Source organism: Macrobrachium nipponense, chromosome 31 (genome assembly GCF_015104395.2).
Source record: "Macrobrachium nipponense isolate FS-2020 chromosome 31, ASM1510439v2, whole genome shotgun sequence".
Taxonomy (NCBI): Eukaryota; Metazoa; Arthropoda; class Malacostraca; order Decapoda; family Palaemonidae; genus Macrobrachium; species Macrobrachium nipponense.
Window position 1 is genome coordinate 17457998 of NC_061093.1, and position 15364 is coordinate 17473361.

At 45.9% G+C, this 15364-nt stretch overlaps 1 protein-coding gene across 1 annotated transcript in view; it reads left to right on the forward strand.

Moving 5' to 3' along the window:
- Positions 1-15364, forward strand: part of LOC135206653 (probable ATP-dependent RNA helicase DHX34) — a gene marked incomplete in the record, with an annotated part of 314170 nt that overhangs the window by 33694 nt on the left and 265112 nt on the right. Inside the window, 1 exon segment of the mRNA XM_064238012.1 lies at positions 1602-1747. Within this exon segment, the coding sequence (XP_064094082.1) occupies positions 1602-1747 (146 nt within the window).

Here is a 15364-nt window from a genome sequence, read left to right on the forward strand (position 1 = left end):
AGGATGAGTCAGGAAGTGGTGAAGTCACTAGGGATGAAAAAGGTCAGACAGAATCAACTCTCTAAACAATGGGTATCATGCTACAGTTTCACTCCATGATTCACTGTGCATAAGTAACACTGTATTTAATTTTTTTAATGTTTACCAAAACTCTTTGGTCCAATTTTTTATTGTCAACTCATGGAAAAAAGATCTCATCAAAATCTCCCAGAAATTCTTTTGCTTTTGGTAAAGCTTTCTGTATTTGTAGTGTATGACAATATTAGTGCCACATTTCAAATCAGTTATTACATATACCATTGTGGGATTGTTTATTTGTTCAGATTTCTACAACCTCCTAAACTCTTTTTCTTCTAGAAACAAGTGCTGTAAGTGGTGGTTTTGTTTTGATGATAGTTTTAGCTGTGATTTATGATAGTTGTATGGTTAAACTTTGTAATAATAGTGCTATAGAATATTTGGAAATTAGGGCAATCATAAGATAGTGTATTTATTGTATGAGAACTTCTACTGTGACAGTTACTAGTTCTTTGCTTTCATAATTGGTCACTATTACTCGTGCGGTATTGCTCACATCCCTATTTTGTTGAGGTGCCATAAAGCCTCACTGTCCAGTGAAAGGAATAAACACCTCTTTTTGACTGTATTAGTGGATACATTTGTAAGTTCAAGGAAGGCTGTAAGCCACATCAAAGTGCCCTGCACCCTTGTTTTGAATCTTTGGCCTCTTCAGTATGAATATGGACAGGTTTGTTGTTGTTGTTGGCACATAAGTTTCCTTGACACCAGCAGGACAGATGGGGTGGTTAGCAGCCTCATTCCAAAGGAACTTGCTGAAAATAAAAAGAGTAGCACATTTTAGCATCACCCTTGTAAGAGGAAGAAGGCTTGTGGCAAACAAAAGTATTATATTACATGAATGACAATGGTAGCCATCCAGTCTCCTAGTAATATGGAATCACAATGTTTATACGAGTGATACAATTTTATTTGTGGTCACGTCCTTCACATATGTTGCCACTCTTGGTGAATTACGTCCTGCATACCTGTACCAGAAGCTCATGAGCCTCCTGGAAATCTTCAGGTTTCTAGTTATTGTCAGCTTTATCAGCTTTATGGATAGATGCAGATTTCCAATTAATTTTATTTTCCCAAGTATAAACCTTCCAGTTGGTTTTTTCCTTGCAGCAGCTTCCTCACACCAAAGCAGTTAATGACGTGTAACATCTTGAGTAGAACCATCCTTTGGTAAGGGACACTCACAAGAGAGGAAGACTAAAGACTTATCTTCAATTGATACCTTTATTCTTTATAAATACTGCTTTATTGTGGACATTTCAGTATAAATAAGATAAGAGGTTGTGCATTAAGGGAATGTAATCTTTTCAGTAGTTACATTTGTTGTAGGTTAGGAAATATTGTCATGGTTATTCTTATGATAGCTCCTTGTCTTTTAAGTTGTTCTCAGTTTATGATTCATTGCATTTACATACGTGGAGTGCCCAGATTTTTATTTGTTTATTTGTTTTACTTTGATTGCTCTTTTAGTTGAAATACAAATGTACGTAGTTTATTTCATAAAGTGCCTCCTCCATTTTCAGGTTGATCCTGTCTTGTCTCTGGCAGCTGCCATGAGTGTGCAGAGTCCTTTCACTAATCGTGCTCATCGGGACCCAGAGTGCTTGGCTGCAGTCAAAAATATGGAGTCAGACCACGGTGATCCCTTTACTCTACTAGCTTCGTACAGGTAAGGTTTTATATGTTACGTAAGGGACACTATCTTATTGATTTTACTAAAGTTTATTGTGTAAGTTTTGATGATTTTACAGAAATGTCATGTCTGCTGTTTTCACTTAGTGTTCACAGTATGGTGGTCTCAACTGTGAGCTTCTCAAGTCTTGATAGATTTCATTGGCAGCATGACCATGCTCTAAGTGTTAGCTAAAGTTGTGGCTTTGGGGTGCTGATCATATGTGCTTATGCTTAGTACCTAAGACCTGTCTTGCTTCTGCTACTAATGAGTGACAAGTAAACTTCTAAACAAATCTTTTCATATATACACTTTCAAATTTGATCAATTTCTTGTGACGGCATCTCAGTGACCTATGATTCCTTTCTCTGTGTACAGTGTGACATGATTCTATTACAGCTAAGTTTGTTCATGAAACTTACCTGTCAGATATATATATAGCTGTATTTTCTGAAGTCCGACAGAATTTTAAAAACTTCCGACACACGCAGTGGTCGGCCAGGTGGGGTTAGTACCATTCCGCCGCTGGGAGGCGGGTATCAGGAACCATTCCCATTTTCTATTCATAATTTTTCTGTCGCTGGTGCTGAAAACACCTGTTTTCAGTACCTCCGTCTTAGGATTTGGAAACTTCATTGCCCTAAGTATCCTAATTGTCTTTTGATTTATTTACTTGGATTTGTGGGATTTGTGGCTAGGCATACGCTATCTTAAATTGATTTGAATTTGATTCATTTTTGCATAAAATATCTGAATCTAGTTAGGCTAGTTTCAGACGGGGTTGTCTGCAAAGATAGGGTGTGGCTACCGAAAGCTTCGGTAGATCCGCACTTGGTATGTACGAGGGGTATGGGTCTTGCTTCTTTGTTGAGATTTGTCATGTAAGGAGTGTGAGACTTTGTCTTATTTCCGTAAGGAAGAACGTATGATTCGTATGTCGCAATTAATCAGTAAACATGTCTAATTCCGTAAGGAAGACGTATGATTCGTATGTACGCAATTAATCAGTAACAAAAGTCAGGGTAGTGAACCTGCTAACCTTCCTGTAGACTTTATTTTGCCTAACCCTGTAGTATGGCCTACGGGCTATGAATATGTCTACGAGAGGTGCTCGCTCTCCTTCATTGCTGTGAAGTGCTACTTCTGTAATTGTTACTCCTAACCCTGCAGTGTTGCCTTCGGGCCCTAAGCAGTGTCTGTAGAGGAATTGCCCTTTCTCTGATACTCTTTTACGATTCGTATCTTAGAATCGAAAGTGCTTGCTTTAGAGAGTAAAAGTGAAGTGCAGAAGTGCAGTGATACCCCTTGTGTAGTGGAGGGTGCGTCAGATCGGCCTCGTTTCGCCTCTAGGCCGGGACCTCTGCTTGACTCCCAGGACCCGGGGAGGGAGCATGTCGAAAGCCTAAGGAGGGTTACAAGGAACCCCCACCGATCTGGCGTGCCTTCGCAGTTTCTGATGAAAATCCCCAGACTGCCAAAGTGCGTGCGCGTGCACGAATCCTGAAAGATTGCTTCTCGTCCTCCGAAGCGTCCTCCCATGCAGGGGTTGGAGCTTTCGGAAGGACTCGCGCCCTCTAAATAGAAGCTTTATAGAAGAGGACGCTTCACGTCCTCTCTCTCTCTCGTTATGCGTTTCAGTGAGAAGTAAGAAGGCGAACGTCGCCTGAACTCGTGTCCGTCTTTCCACCGAGAAATACGTAAGAGAAGTCATAGTAGCAGGACGCTTTGAGAGCGGACGCCCGGGACGCTCGGATGGACTCCAGGCGCGCGCAGGTGCACGCCAAGTGGCGCGCCAGTGGACGCCAAGTGCGCGCCAGTGGACGCCGAGCGCGCTCCAGTGGACGCCGAGCGCGCTCCAGTGGACGCCGAGCGTGCACCAGCGCACGCCAGGTGTGTCGCCTGGCTGAACGTTTCTGTTGAACTCTTCAAGCTCTTGTTTCAGATATGGCCTAAAGAATGTTTTTATCTCTACCTTCCGGTGATGACCTTCTACCTCACCTGCAAAGAATGTGAAGTAGGCAGTGCTTCGGAGGAAGTTTAAAGTGAACAGACAACTTCTTCTTCGAAACCCAACAAGACATCGGGTTTCGTGAATTCAAGAGGTCTCTGTCAATTAATATTGCTTTTCGCATAGGTGGATGGAGTTAAGGAAAGCTCAAGGGAAGATCTCGTTTGCTCTACCGCAACCTTTGCCATTCTGCAATAAATTTAAGTTGCCACTACCGCAGTCAAGACTTTTGCGTAAGGCAGTTACGGGTTATGTAAGGCTCGATGTCCTGCACGTCAGGACTCTCGGCAACGTTCAGTGGGATTCTTGCAAAGGCACTCATCAAAAGGACGCTCTTCAGGAAAGCGCAAGACAGGATTCCTTTGCCATACTGCCAATAAATTTTAAGCTTTAGCAGGCATTAGTTGTGATACGGGAGAGGAAGCTGGTTGGAGAGTTTCTTCCTCCCTTAGGTATAATTTTGCAAGCTTTTTTAGCCCATCTGAAAGGGTTTTGAATGATAGATTTTGTTAGTTTCTAGTCGGGACTACGCTGCCGAATTGAACATCGTCGTTCTACCTGCCGTAAGCCCAGTCTCTTAACAGGATTCTTGCCCCTTCCTCGTTTGAGACGGGAATCGAAAAAATTAAATGCTTGACTCCCTGGATTACGTTTTGTCAATTCAGTGACTTTCCCCCATTGACAATATACTTTCGTTTTGTCAAGTAAGTGGGTATCCCCTCATTGACAAAATATCTCTTTGTCCCGTAAATGGGTTAGTTCTCATTGACAAACATCTCATTAACTTGATATTGCGTAAGCGAATAAGCTCTTATTGACAAGATTCGGAAGAGCTCTCATTCGTCATTCGCAGACTCGTACAAGAATAGACTTGTAGACTACGTCAATGAACGCTTATGTCCAGTAACATAAGAAGCTTGAGCTGACTGCTTTCGATTCTCTTAAGTTTTGTTCATGAAATAATTGCCTGTCAGATATGTATGTAGCTGTATTTCCGAATTCAGCTATATATATGTCTGCCAGGTAAGTATGAACAAACTTTATTGTGATATAATTTCATATTTTGCCTTGCGTTATTTTACTTCTGGTTGGTCCAAGTCATATACGCTTGCTGTAGTTACCTCTTCGGATGGCAACCGAGAGGTCTATTGTCTATTTTAAGGACATTTAATCGTTACTCCCTGCAGCCTTCCAGGAGTTTCCGATTTATCTTTTACCGTTGTATGGTAGTGTTCTGACGACACAAACGCATCTATATATTTAGCGTTTTCTGTTTCGCTTAAATATCCAGCTTGAGAGTCTTTCTGCTCAAAAAAAAAAATAAAAAAAAAATAACGGACCTATTTCTTCGTAGAATAGGGTAGCTGGCAACCAAGACATAAAGTTAAGAGACGACGTTCGTAAGCTGCTGGCTGCTGCTGTCACGCTGTGTCTGTCCTCCACCTCCAGTCCAACCGAGCCAGTAACAGATCGGGCGCTGTCATGCGCGGTAGGTTACGTCTCTCTCTCCTGCGGGATTGACTGACTAACCGTATCTCTGTGCTGGCGGTTACGTCTCTCCTGCGGGAATTGACTGACTAACTGTATCTCTGCCCTACAATCACGGACTTTAGCCTAAGATTGAGGGATTTTTTACGTGAATGAATAAACGTTGCATTCGTTTTGCCTTACTATGTTCAAACAAGAGTTATCTCTTAATCCTTTCGGTGCTCGTTACCGCACGGTATAGAACTACGAGTCTACCGCAACATTGCACTTTTATATGCTCTCCTGCTTAGGCAAAGCGCAGCCTTATTAGGGAAGTAAGCATACTCGGGGAGGGAATGGATGAGCTTGCTGGGGACCATTTCCTTCCTGAAGAAGTTTGTTTCCCGAATAGACTGCAATTCAGACCACAGTTTTTTCCTACCGGGAAACTGAAATATTATTCAAGATCTAGGAATGATTCTGAACATCTCTCAGTGCGTTTATCACCTGAGGTGATAGAAAGAAGGTGCCGGACATCTGGATAGGTTTCAGATGTCTTGGATCTTAATCTGAAAGAAGTAAAAGCGATTCGGTAGTCCCTCCAGTCCTCGTAACGAGTTTTGGGAACCAGTGTCCAGATCAACTCTGATATTCCACAGCTCTCTCATATCTTAAGAAGTATCTTCTCTCGGTCCCTGTTCGAGTTTACGAGAAAGCCTATTATAACAACAGGCGTAGAATGTAACGATCCTCTAGAGGTTCGTTACAGGATTGCAAAAGTCCGTACGAATCGTCTAGATCGACGGCAGCAACTATTGACTTCCGAGTGGAATCTTTCTTTAGAAGTAAGTTGAGAGTTGTGGAGACTTTAGGGACGCCCTTTCATTCTTCTCTTCGATATGTTGAGGACGAAGAGGCTTCTTCTTTTCTGCTCCTTATTCTCGATCCGGGATCGGTACCATTAAACGCCATCCTATGATATTGAACGGGGATGGATATTTAGTCTCTTTTCCTCTTTTTTCAATCGCTTAGGAAATGTAATAAGAGGATTTATGACGTCACAGGGAGCGACAATGACGCTGATCGCCCCATGTTGGCCTTCAGGATCCTGGATTCACAGAGGTCACATACTTCCTAGTTCACTTTCCAAAAGGACCTTTTCCGAGAGAGGTCGGTCTACTCTAACTCGAAAGGTACCTATAACTACCTATATACATCTCCGCTCTGAGTCTGACTACGTTCAGGCTATCGAGATGTTGACAGGAATAAGATTACCGTCTTCCATTTCCGTCTGAAGAATGGGATAAGCTGGCAGTCACAACTATTAAAGAATACGCAAATATGTGTTGACGGCCTTTGGGCTCAGAGATTTGCGTCTGTCAAACACAAAGCCCTTCACGATCTTTGAGTTCTGTGGAATCTCGAACCTCGCTCATCATCTACTTTTTGTCTCACCTGTTTTCTCGGAGTCAGACACTCGTGCGAGATCAGGCGACATATAGTAGCCCTGAGTTTCTTGTTGACGAAGTCGGTTGCGTTTATACACCCCCGATGATCGTGTAACATGAGACCAGGTTGGACTGTCAGGCATTCTTCCTTCGGGACTGAAATCGCCTTTTTGCTCCTCGCTCCTTTCTCCTGGCACCAGAAGCTCGAGTCAGGAGTTGATTCGCTGACGACGTTGGGTTGCGTTGATACACCCCCAAGGTTTGCTTAGATTTGAATCGCCCAGGCAGTCCAGACACTCATCCTTCAGCGAAGAATAGTGCCTTATGGTCTTCAGGGTACAGCCTTGCTGTCCTTGATTCGTCTGACTGGTCAACTGGTTGGTCACCTGACTTTAGTACAGACGGACTGACTGTGCATGTCCGATCGAAGCTTTCAATATGGAACTTAGACGTAGTCTGAAGTTCTTGATGTCAAAGCATTCGAACCTCTCCTACCTGTTAACTTCTTGCATGTGATCAGGAAGGCCTTCTTCTAACCACCCTAGATACGACAAAGAGGGTTAGTGAGATTTTAAGCCATCGTCACAAGTTTTGGCTTTAGAGAACAAGGCGGTGTGCTCTCTAACCCTTCCGTTGTGGCCTAAGAATGGTAACCCGTTTGTCCTTGGGCCAGGAGCTTGGAGCAAGGATGGCACAAGTTAGTGGGCAGGAGCCAGAGAGAGTCCTGTGCCCTGTCAGGTCTCTCAAGTTTTATCTACATAAAACTCAAGAAAGTCGAAGTCATTCGGGCAATCTGCAGTGTTCCGAAAAAGACCAGACTTGCCCATATCGAAGAACAGCCTGGCTTTAGTGTTAAGGAGTTTTTTCAAAAATGCTCCTGCATTGTGTTTGCACAAAGATTTGAAATCTTTTATTCTGAATGCTCACCGAGGTGAGGGCGCGGCCTCGGAAGCATTTCAACAGAGCATGGCACTCAGCAACATCCTGAGTACCATGTTTTAGCGAAGCAACTCTGTGTTCACTTCACACTCCCTGCGAGATGTGAAGATGGCATATGAGATCTGCTGCTCGCTAGGGCCGTACGTGTCTGCAGACACAATCTTGGGGGCAAGAAGTACCACTCTCCTATCCTGTAGAAATGGTTAGGAAGAGCTCTTAATTTAGTTGTTGAGTCGCCGACAACGGCGACTTCTTAACTCTTAAGCCTTAGTTAACACACCTTAACTTTGGCTAGGTTGGTCAGGTGGTGATATATATATTTATATATATATATATTTATTTTACTTCTTAGCCCTCATGGTATGGTCAATATGGTCTAGTCACGTCGTGGTCTCGCCCCTGTTGACAGATCATCTGGAGTGCACCAGCTATATAGGTCTCTACCTCGCTGGCAACTCTAGTAGCACAAGCAGACTTACGTGGCAGTAACCACGAAGCCAGCTATGCTAACAGGTGGAACCAAGATGTAAATCATCTGCATGCATTTGTTTCCCAAATCCTTCTATTCTGTCCCTTCCCACCTCCAAAGGTGGGATTCAGCTATATATATATCTGACAGGTAAGTTTCATGAACAAAATGATATTGTTATGATACAATAAAGTTTGTTTCATACTTACCTGGCAGATATATATAATCAAGTACCCACCCACCTCCCCTCAGGGGACAGTGGAAATAAAAATTATGAATAGAAAATGGGAATGGTTTCCTGATACCCGCCTCCCAGCGGCGGGAATGGGTACTAACCACCTGGCCGACCACTGCGTGTGTCGGAAGTTTTTAAAATTCTGTCGGACTTCAGAAAATACAGCTATATATATATCTGCCAGGTAAGTATGAACAAACTTTATTGTATCATAACAATATCATTTTTGTACATGAACTTCCCTGACAGATATATACTTAGCTATAGTCTCCGACGTACCCGACAGAATTTCAAATCTCGCGGCACACGCGACAGGTAGGTCAGGTGGTCTACCTTACCCGCCGCTGGGTGGCGGATGTACGAACCACTCCCGTAAGCTTGTCAGATTTTCTCTGTCGCGGGAACGATAACAACTGTTTGTCGGTTCCTCTCGATAGTTTTTTCGATTCTCGCTTGGCCTGGAGTTTAATTTGGACTTCTTTTGGTGACGTATTCGCTTTGTTTGGCTTGGCATACGCTGATTGTGGACCGGTTTGATTTTGAGTTGGAACGTGATAGAGTGCGTAAGGCTTCCTCTAGAAGTTCTAGTAGATCTAGAATGAGTGAGTTGGATGTGGATCCTAATACTAACGTAGAATTAGAACCTTCTTCCCAAGTTGCAGCCCCTGCTCCCCGCACCGAAGCCGAAGATTTCGCCTTCGGAGGCGGCAGCTCTGAGAGGCCACGATTCGTTCTATGGATCAGAAGATTCGTCAGTTGGAAGGTAAGGAGAGTGTTAGTGATCAGTGCAGTGTCCCCAGTGTTGTGGAGGGTGCGTCTGACCGGCTCCTTAGTGCCTCTAGGCCTAGACCTCTTCCAGACTCCCAGTTCCAGTGGAGTAGGAAAGTCGAAAGCCGCAAGAGGGCTAGGGAGAACCCCCACCGGTCAGGCGTCCCCTCGCAGATCCTGAAGTACGCTCCCAGGCTGCCTTTTTAGGCCTCGGATCGCTACAAGAAGGAGCTACTACGCCAATGCTTCTCCTCTTCGTCGTCTCCCTCTCCGAAGAGAGGTTGGAACTCCCCAGATGCGTCGCGCCCGTTGAAGAGGGCTTGGAAGGCTCCCTGCAGTCCTTTGGCTTCTAGTCCGGAGGTTTTCCCGGAAGAATCGTCGGTGGAGGCGAAGAACCAAGAAATCCTGTGATCGTTCTTCTTCTCGCGCTCCGCGCTCGGCGCCTGCTTCCGAGAAGAACAACAAGATTCGCCTACGAGAGTACTCGCGGGACTTTCAAGCTCAGATCACGCACTAGCAGACTCTCTAGCAGTTAGATCACGTAGGAGAAGGGACGTTTCTCTTCCGATCAAGAGATCTAGGCGCCGCTCTTCAGAGGATCGTTCTCCTCTTTTTAGGCATTCTCCTTCATATGGGGAGGTTTCGTATGAAGGTAGGGGCTCGCGTGAGCGCCCTCGCTCGCCTGGCTCTTTTTCGACTTCAAGGCGCCAAAAATCGGTAGGACGCTATATGGAGAAAAAGAAGTTTTTTTCTCCAGATTGGATTCCCGCTTCCGGTAAGCGCACTGCACCTGCTCATCACGCTATTTCTTCAACTCCCTCGCGTGAGACTTCTCCTCAGCAGCCTCAAGATTCTAGAAGGCGCCCTATACAAGTAGGCGTTCTTCGTCCAGATGTCACTCTCCTCGAGTGTCGGATCGTGACTTCTCTCCTGACAGGCCATCAAGAGTCTGGTAGGAGTCGTGTGCATGATGGACGGCCTGCTGTTAGCGCTCCGCAAGGTAGGCGCCAAGAGCCTACTGCACATCGATCTCCTAGTAGGCGCTCGTCTCTTTTAAGGCGTCATACTCCTGATTATTCTCCTCGGGGCAGACAACAAGAGTCTTTCAAGCGCCCTTCTCCTCCGTAGGCGCTCTCCCGCTTCTAGCGCACTTCTCCTGACCGTTTGTCTCTTGGTAGGCAACAGGAATCTCGGAAGCGCCCTTCTCCAAGTAGGCGCTCGTTAGCTTTGAAGCGCCCTTCTCCTGAATGTTACCCTCTTGTTAGACGTCAAGAGTCTCGCAAGCAGCCTTCTCCTAGTAGGCGCATTTCGCCTTCCAGTCGAACTTCCGTTGATCGTACGCAACTGGACAGGTATAGAGAGCCGCGCAAAGCGTCTGCTCTCGATAGCGCTCTTCTCCTGGCAGCCGCTCGCCTCGGGATAGGCGCAAAGAGTATAGTAGGCGCTCGCCTCCTCGTAGCGCCCTGTGGATATTTCCGAGGATTCTCGGTAGTAGGAGCCCTACCTCTCCTTCGGCTGAGATTCCGTCTACCTCGAAGAGGGAATCTCATCGTAGACATCCCAGATCTTCTCTTCGTTCTCCAGTGGATGTGAACTCTTCTAAGAGAGGGCGTTCTCCAACCTCTCGCTCAACTCTACTAGGATCCTTCGTCACCTAAGGATCTTCCGCGCTCTGCCTCGACAAGACGTCCTAGAAGGTTCGGATGAGGAACCGAACACTTTCTGCTGCTGTGTCTTCTTACAAGAAGCTTACAGAGCTACTTTTGCAAGTTTTTGGGGATTCCCTTTCTCCTACGGCTCCTCCTTCTCCTCACTCACTTTTTTCAACGGCGAAGACAGCGAAGAGTTCTTCTTGTGTGAGGATGAAGCCAACTCTTTCTATGAAGAAGGCACTGAGGAGTTTTGGTTCCTGGATGGCTTCCAAAAAAGAAGCGGGGAAAACGATGTTCGCTTTTCCTCCTTCGAAGTTATCAGGACGCGCTGGTTTCTGGTACGAAACAGGAGAGTCCTTAGATTGGGTCTACCGTCTTCGGCTGATTTGGATTTTCGGCGCTGGTAGATTCGACAAGGAGAACTGCCCTTAACTCTGCTAAGACGACTTGGGCAATGAATGAATTGGATCACATGCTCAAAGGCATGTTTAGAGTGCTAGAAGTATTTAACTTCCTTGATTGGTCGTTGGGAGTCCTAGCCAAGAAAATTGAAGTGCCAGAGTCAATTTCGCCAGAAGATCTTATGTGTGTTTTGTCTTGTATGGACAAGTCGGTAAGAGACGGAGTGAGTGAAATCGCCTCCCTGTATGGGGCCGGGATCGTGAAGAAGAGGTCGGTTTATTGTTCCTTCTTAACGAAGTCTGTCTCCATGCCCAGAGGTCTTCTTTGCTGTTTGCTCCTCTGTCTGCTCAGTTGTTCCCTAAACATCGAGTGCAGGACATTTCCAAGATCACTTTCGGCCAAAAGAGCCCACCCCCCAGGACCTTTTGGCACAGTCGGCAAGAAAACCTCGCCCTTCCTTCCCTAACCAAGGCTAAGAAGGAAAAGGCAAGTGTTTCGAGAACCCTTTCGAGGGGCGTTTTTCATCAAGAACCTCTACGTTTAGAGGTCGTAGACCTTCAAGAAGGGGTAAGACTTTCGCCAAGTCTGTTAAAGCCCCCAAATAACTTGCAAGTCCTTCAAACAACGGTGGGCGCCAGACACTTAGAGTTTGCAGAAGTCTGGGCCCAAAAGGGGCGGATCCTTGGACCCTTTCTATTTTGAGGAGAGGTTACCTCATCCCTTTCGTCGAAAGACCTCCCTTGACGACCATCCCAAGGGAACTGACGGCCAGGTACAGAGACCCCATCATGAATCAAGCTCTCCATCTAGCAGTAGATCAGATGCTGGAGAAGGGGGCTATCGAACTAGTGACAGACCATCATTCATCGGCTTCTACAACCGCCTTTTTCCTAGTTCCGAAGTCCTCAGGGGGATGGAGACCGGTGTTGGATGTAGCGCCCTGAACTTCTTCGTAGAAAAGAAGAAGTTCACGATGGAAACGCCTTCATCAGTGCTGGCAGCACTTCGTCCAGGGGACTGGATGGTTTCCTTGGATTTACAGACGCTTACTTCCACGTACTGATCCATCCTTCCTCGAGGAAGTTTCTCAGATTCATGATGGGGGGGAAAATTTTTCATTCAGGGCTCTGTGTTTCGGCCTCTCGACGGCCCCTCAAGTGTTCACGGGGATTTTGAGGAATGTGGCTCAATGGCTTCATTTGAAAGGGGTGAGGATATCCATGTACCTCGACGATTGGCTAATAAGGGCCAATTCAGAAGATCGTTGTTTGAAGGACTTACAAGTAACTTTAGAATTGACGAAGGCTTTGGGACTTCTCGTCAATTTCAAGAAGTCGTCACTAATTCCCGAGCAAGAGTGTGTGTATCTCGGGATACAGATGAACTCTCTGAGTTTTCGGGCTTTTCCCTCTCAGGAAAGGATAGCCCGAGGATTCGAGAGAGTAACAACCTTCTTAGGGAAAGAAGTATGCACCAGTGAGGGAGTGGATGAGTCTGCTGGGGACGTCTCCCTCGCTGGAGCAATTTTGTTTCCCTAGGAAGGTTGCACCTGAGACCGCTCCAATTTCTTTCTTCATCGGAAATTGGAGTCGTCGTTCTCAGGATTTGACGTTCTCCCTGTCGTTATCCCAGGACATCAAGAAACATCTCTTATGGTGGACAGATCCCAACCTCTTTGCGAAGGGACTGTCTCTTCAATCACAGACCCCCAACCTGGTGTTGTTCTCCGACGCGTCGGACACGGGGTGGGGTGCAACTCTGGGAACCAGCGAAGTGTCAGGTACCTGGGAGGGGGACCAGGTAGCCTGGCACATCAACAGAAAGGAGTTTGATGGCTGTGTGGTTGGCTCTGAAGGCTTTCGAGCCCAAAGTCAGAAGATCGGTAGTGCAGGTCAACGCGGACACACTACAGCTCTGGCATATATCAGGAAACAGGGGGGGACGCATTCTTCTCCCTGTACGAGACAGCAAGAGACCTTCTTCTGTGGGCAGAGAAAGAGGAATCAAGCTTCTCACCAGGTTCGTGCAGGGAGAAAGGAATGTAAGAGCAGATCTCCTCAGCAGGAAAGATCAGGTCCTTCCCACAGAGTGGACCCTTCATCTGGATGTATGCCAGAGCCGTGGAAGTTATGGGGCAGGCACACATAGACCTCTTTGCCACGTCAAAGAACAAGAGGCTGGATCCTTACTGCTCTCCGATATCGGATCCAGAGGCATTAGCAATAGATGCTCTTCTCAGACTGGAACGGACTCGACGTCTACGCATTTCCCCCTTCAAGATCCTGGGGCTAACCATCAAGAAGTTCGTAGAGTCCGATTCAACGAGAATTGACCTTAATCGCTCCCTTTTGGCCGGCCCAAGAATGGTTCACAGAGGTACTGGAATGGTTGGTGGACCTTCCAAGATCGCTCCTGCTAAGGAGCGATCTACTCAGACAACCCACTTCGACAGGTACCACAAAAATCTCCTCGCTCTCAGTCTGACTGGCTTCAGACTGTCCAAAGTTTGGTCAGAGCGAAAGGCTTTCAGCAACAGCTGCTAAAGCAATCGCAAGAGCGAGGAGACCTTCCACCTTGCGTGTATACCAGTCAAAGTGGGATGTCTTCAGACGTTGGTGCAAGAGGAAGAACATTTCCTCTTCCAGTACCTCTGTGACCCAAATTGCGGATTTCCTTATTTTCCTCAAAGAAGAATGTCATCTGGTTGTGTCAACTATTAAGGGATACCGCAGTATGTTGGCGGCGGTATTTCGGCATAGAGCTTAAAGATATCCGATGATAAGGACTTGCATGATCTTATTAGATCATTTGAAACCATTAAGCGTCCTCATGTGGTACCAAACTGGAATCTAGACGTAGTTCTACAATTCCTTGGATCGTCTAGATTCGAACCTCCTAGCTTAGCCTCTTTCAAGGATCTGACGAAGAAGGCTATCTTCCTTTTGGCCCTAGCTACAGCTAAGAGAGTGAGTGAGCTCCAAGCTATCGAGGCAATGTAGGTTTTAAGGAAGATTCTATGGTGTGTTCGTTTCTTCCAAATTTCCTTGCAAAGAATGAAAACCCATCACGGCCTTGGCCCAGGAGCTTTGAAGTTCGTAGTTTATCTTTTCTAGTAGGGGAAGAGCCTGAAAGAACTCTTTTGCCCTATGAGAATTATGAAGTATTTCCTTAAGAGGAAGGAACAACTTAAGGCTAATCAAGATGTGCTTTGGTGCTCTGTAAAGGACCCCACTCGGCCCATGTCGAAGAATGCTCTTTCCTTTTTCTGAGAAGCCTTATTACAGAGCACATGTTTGCTTGTAAGGAAGAACATTTTAAACTATGAAAGTGAAAGCTCACGAGGTGAGAGCCATCGCAACTTCGCTTGCATTCAGAAAAAATATGTCTGTGCGGAACTTGATGGAGGGCGACTTTTTGGAGATGCCAATCGGTTTTCGCAAACCACTACCTACGTGATGTAAAAATCACATATGATAAATGCTTCGCCTTGGGTCCTTTCGTATCGGCGGATTCGGTGCTGGGGCAGGGAGCTGAAACTTATCCTGTGTAAATTTTTTATATGTTACCCTATATTTTATATTGTTGTTTTTTGGTTGTCTGAAAGAGGTTGCAGGAGGCACCTCTTTTTGTCGTAATATTAACCCTTTGTATTTTGGTTAGGTGGTCTGGTGGGTTTTGGCTCCTTGCAGAGGTAGTGGTAAGGATCTGTTAGGTAAGCGGACAAGGTCCCTCTAACAGCATCCGACTTGGATTCTACCACAATAGGGGATCACATATCCCAGTGGTAGATCCGAGAGTCTTTCAGCATCAGGTCACGTCCTAGCTGTAGCTCTCCAGGCAATGCAGACTCAGAGATAGTATCTATGAAGTCTTCATCCTGAAAAGGTGAGAACCAAGGTTTTTATATCCTACAACATTAGTTGTTTCCCGTCTTACCTGTATTATTGAGCTGTCTCTTACCCTCCACCAAGGGTGCCAATCAGCTAAGTATATATCTGTCAGGGAAGTTCATGTACAAAATGATATTGTTAAACTACAATAAAGTTTTGTACATACTTACCTGGCAGATAATATACGATTAATTGGCCCATAGCCCACCCGCCTCCCCTCAGGAGACAGGGTTGGAAGAGAAAAATCTGACAAGCTTACGGGAGTGGTTCGTACATCCGCCACCAACCACCCAGCGGCGGGTAAGGTAGACCACCTGACCTACCTGTCGCGTGTGC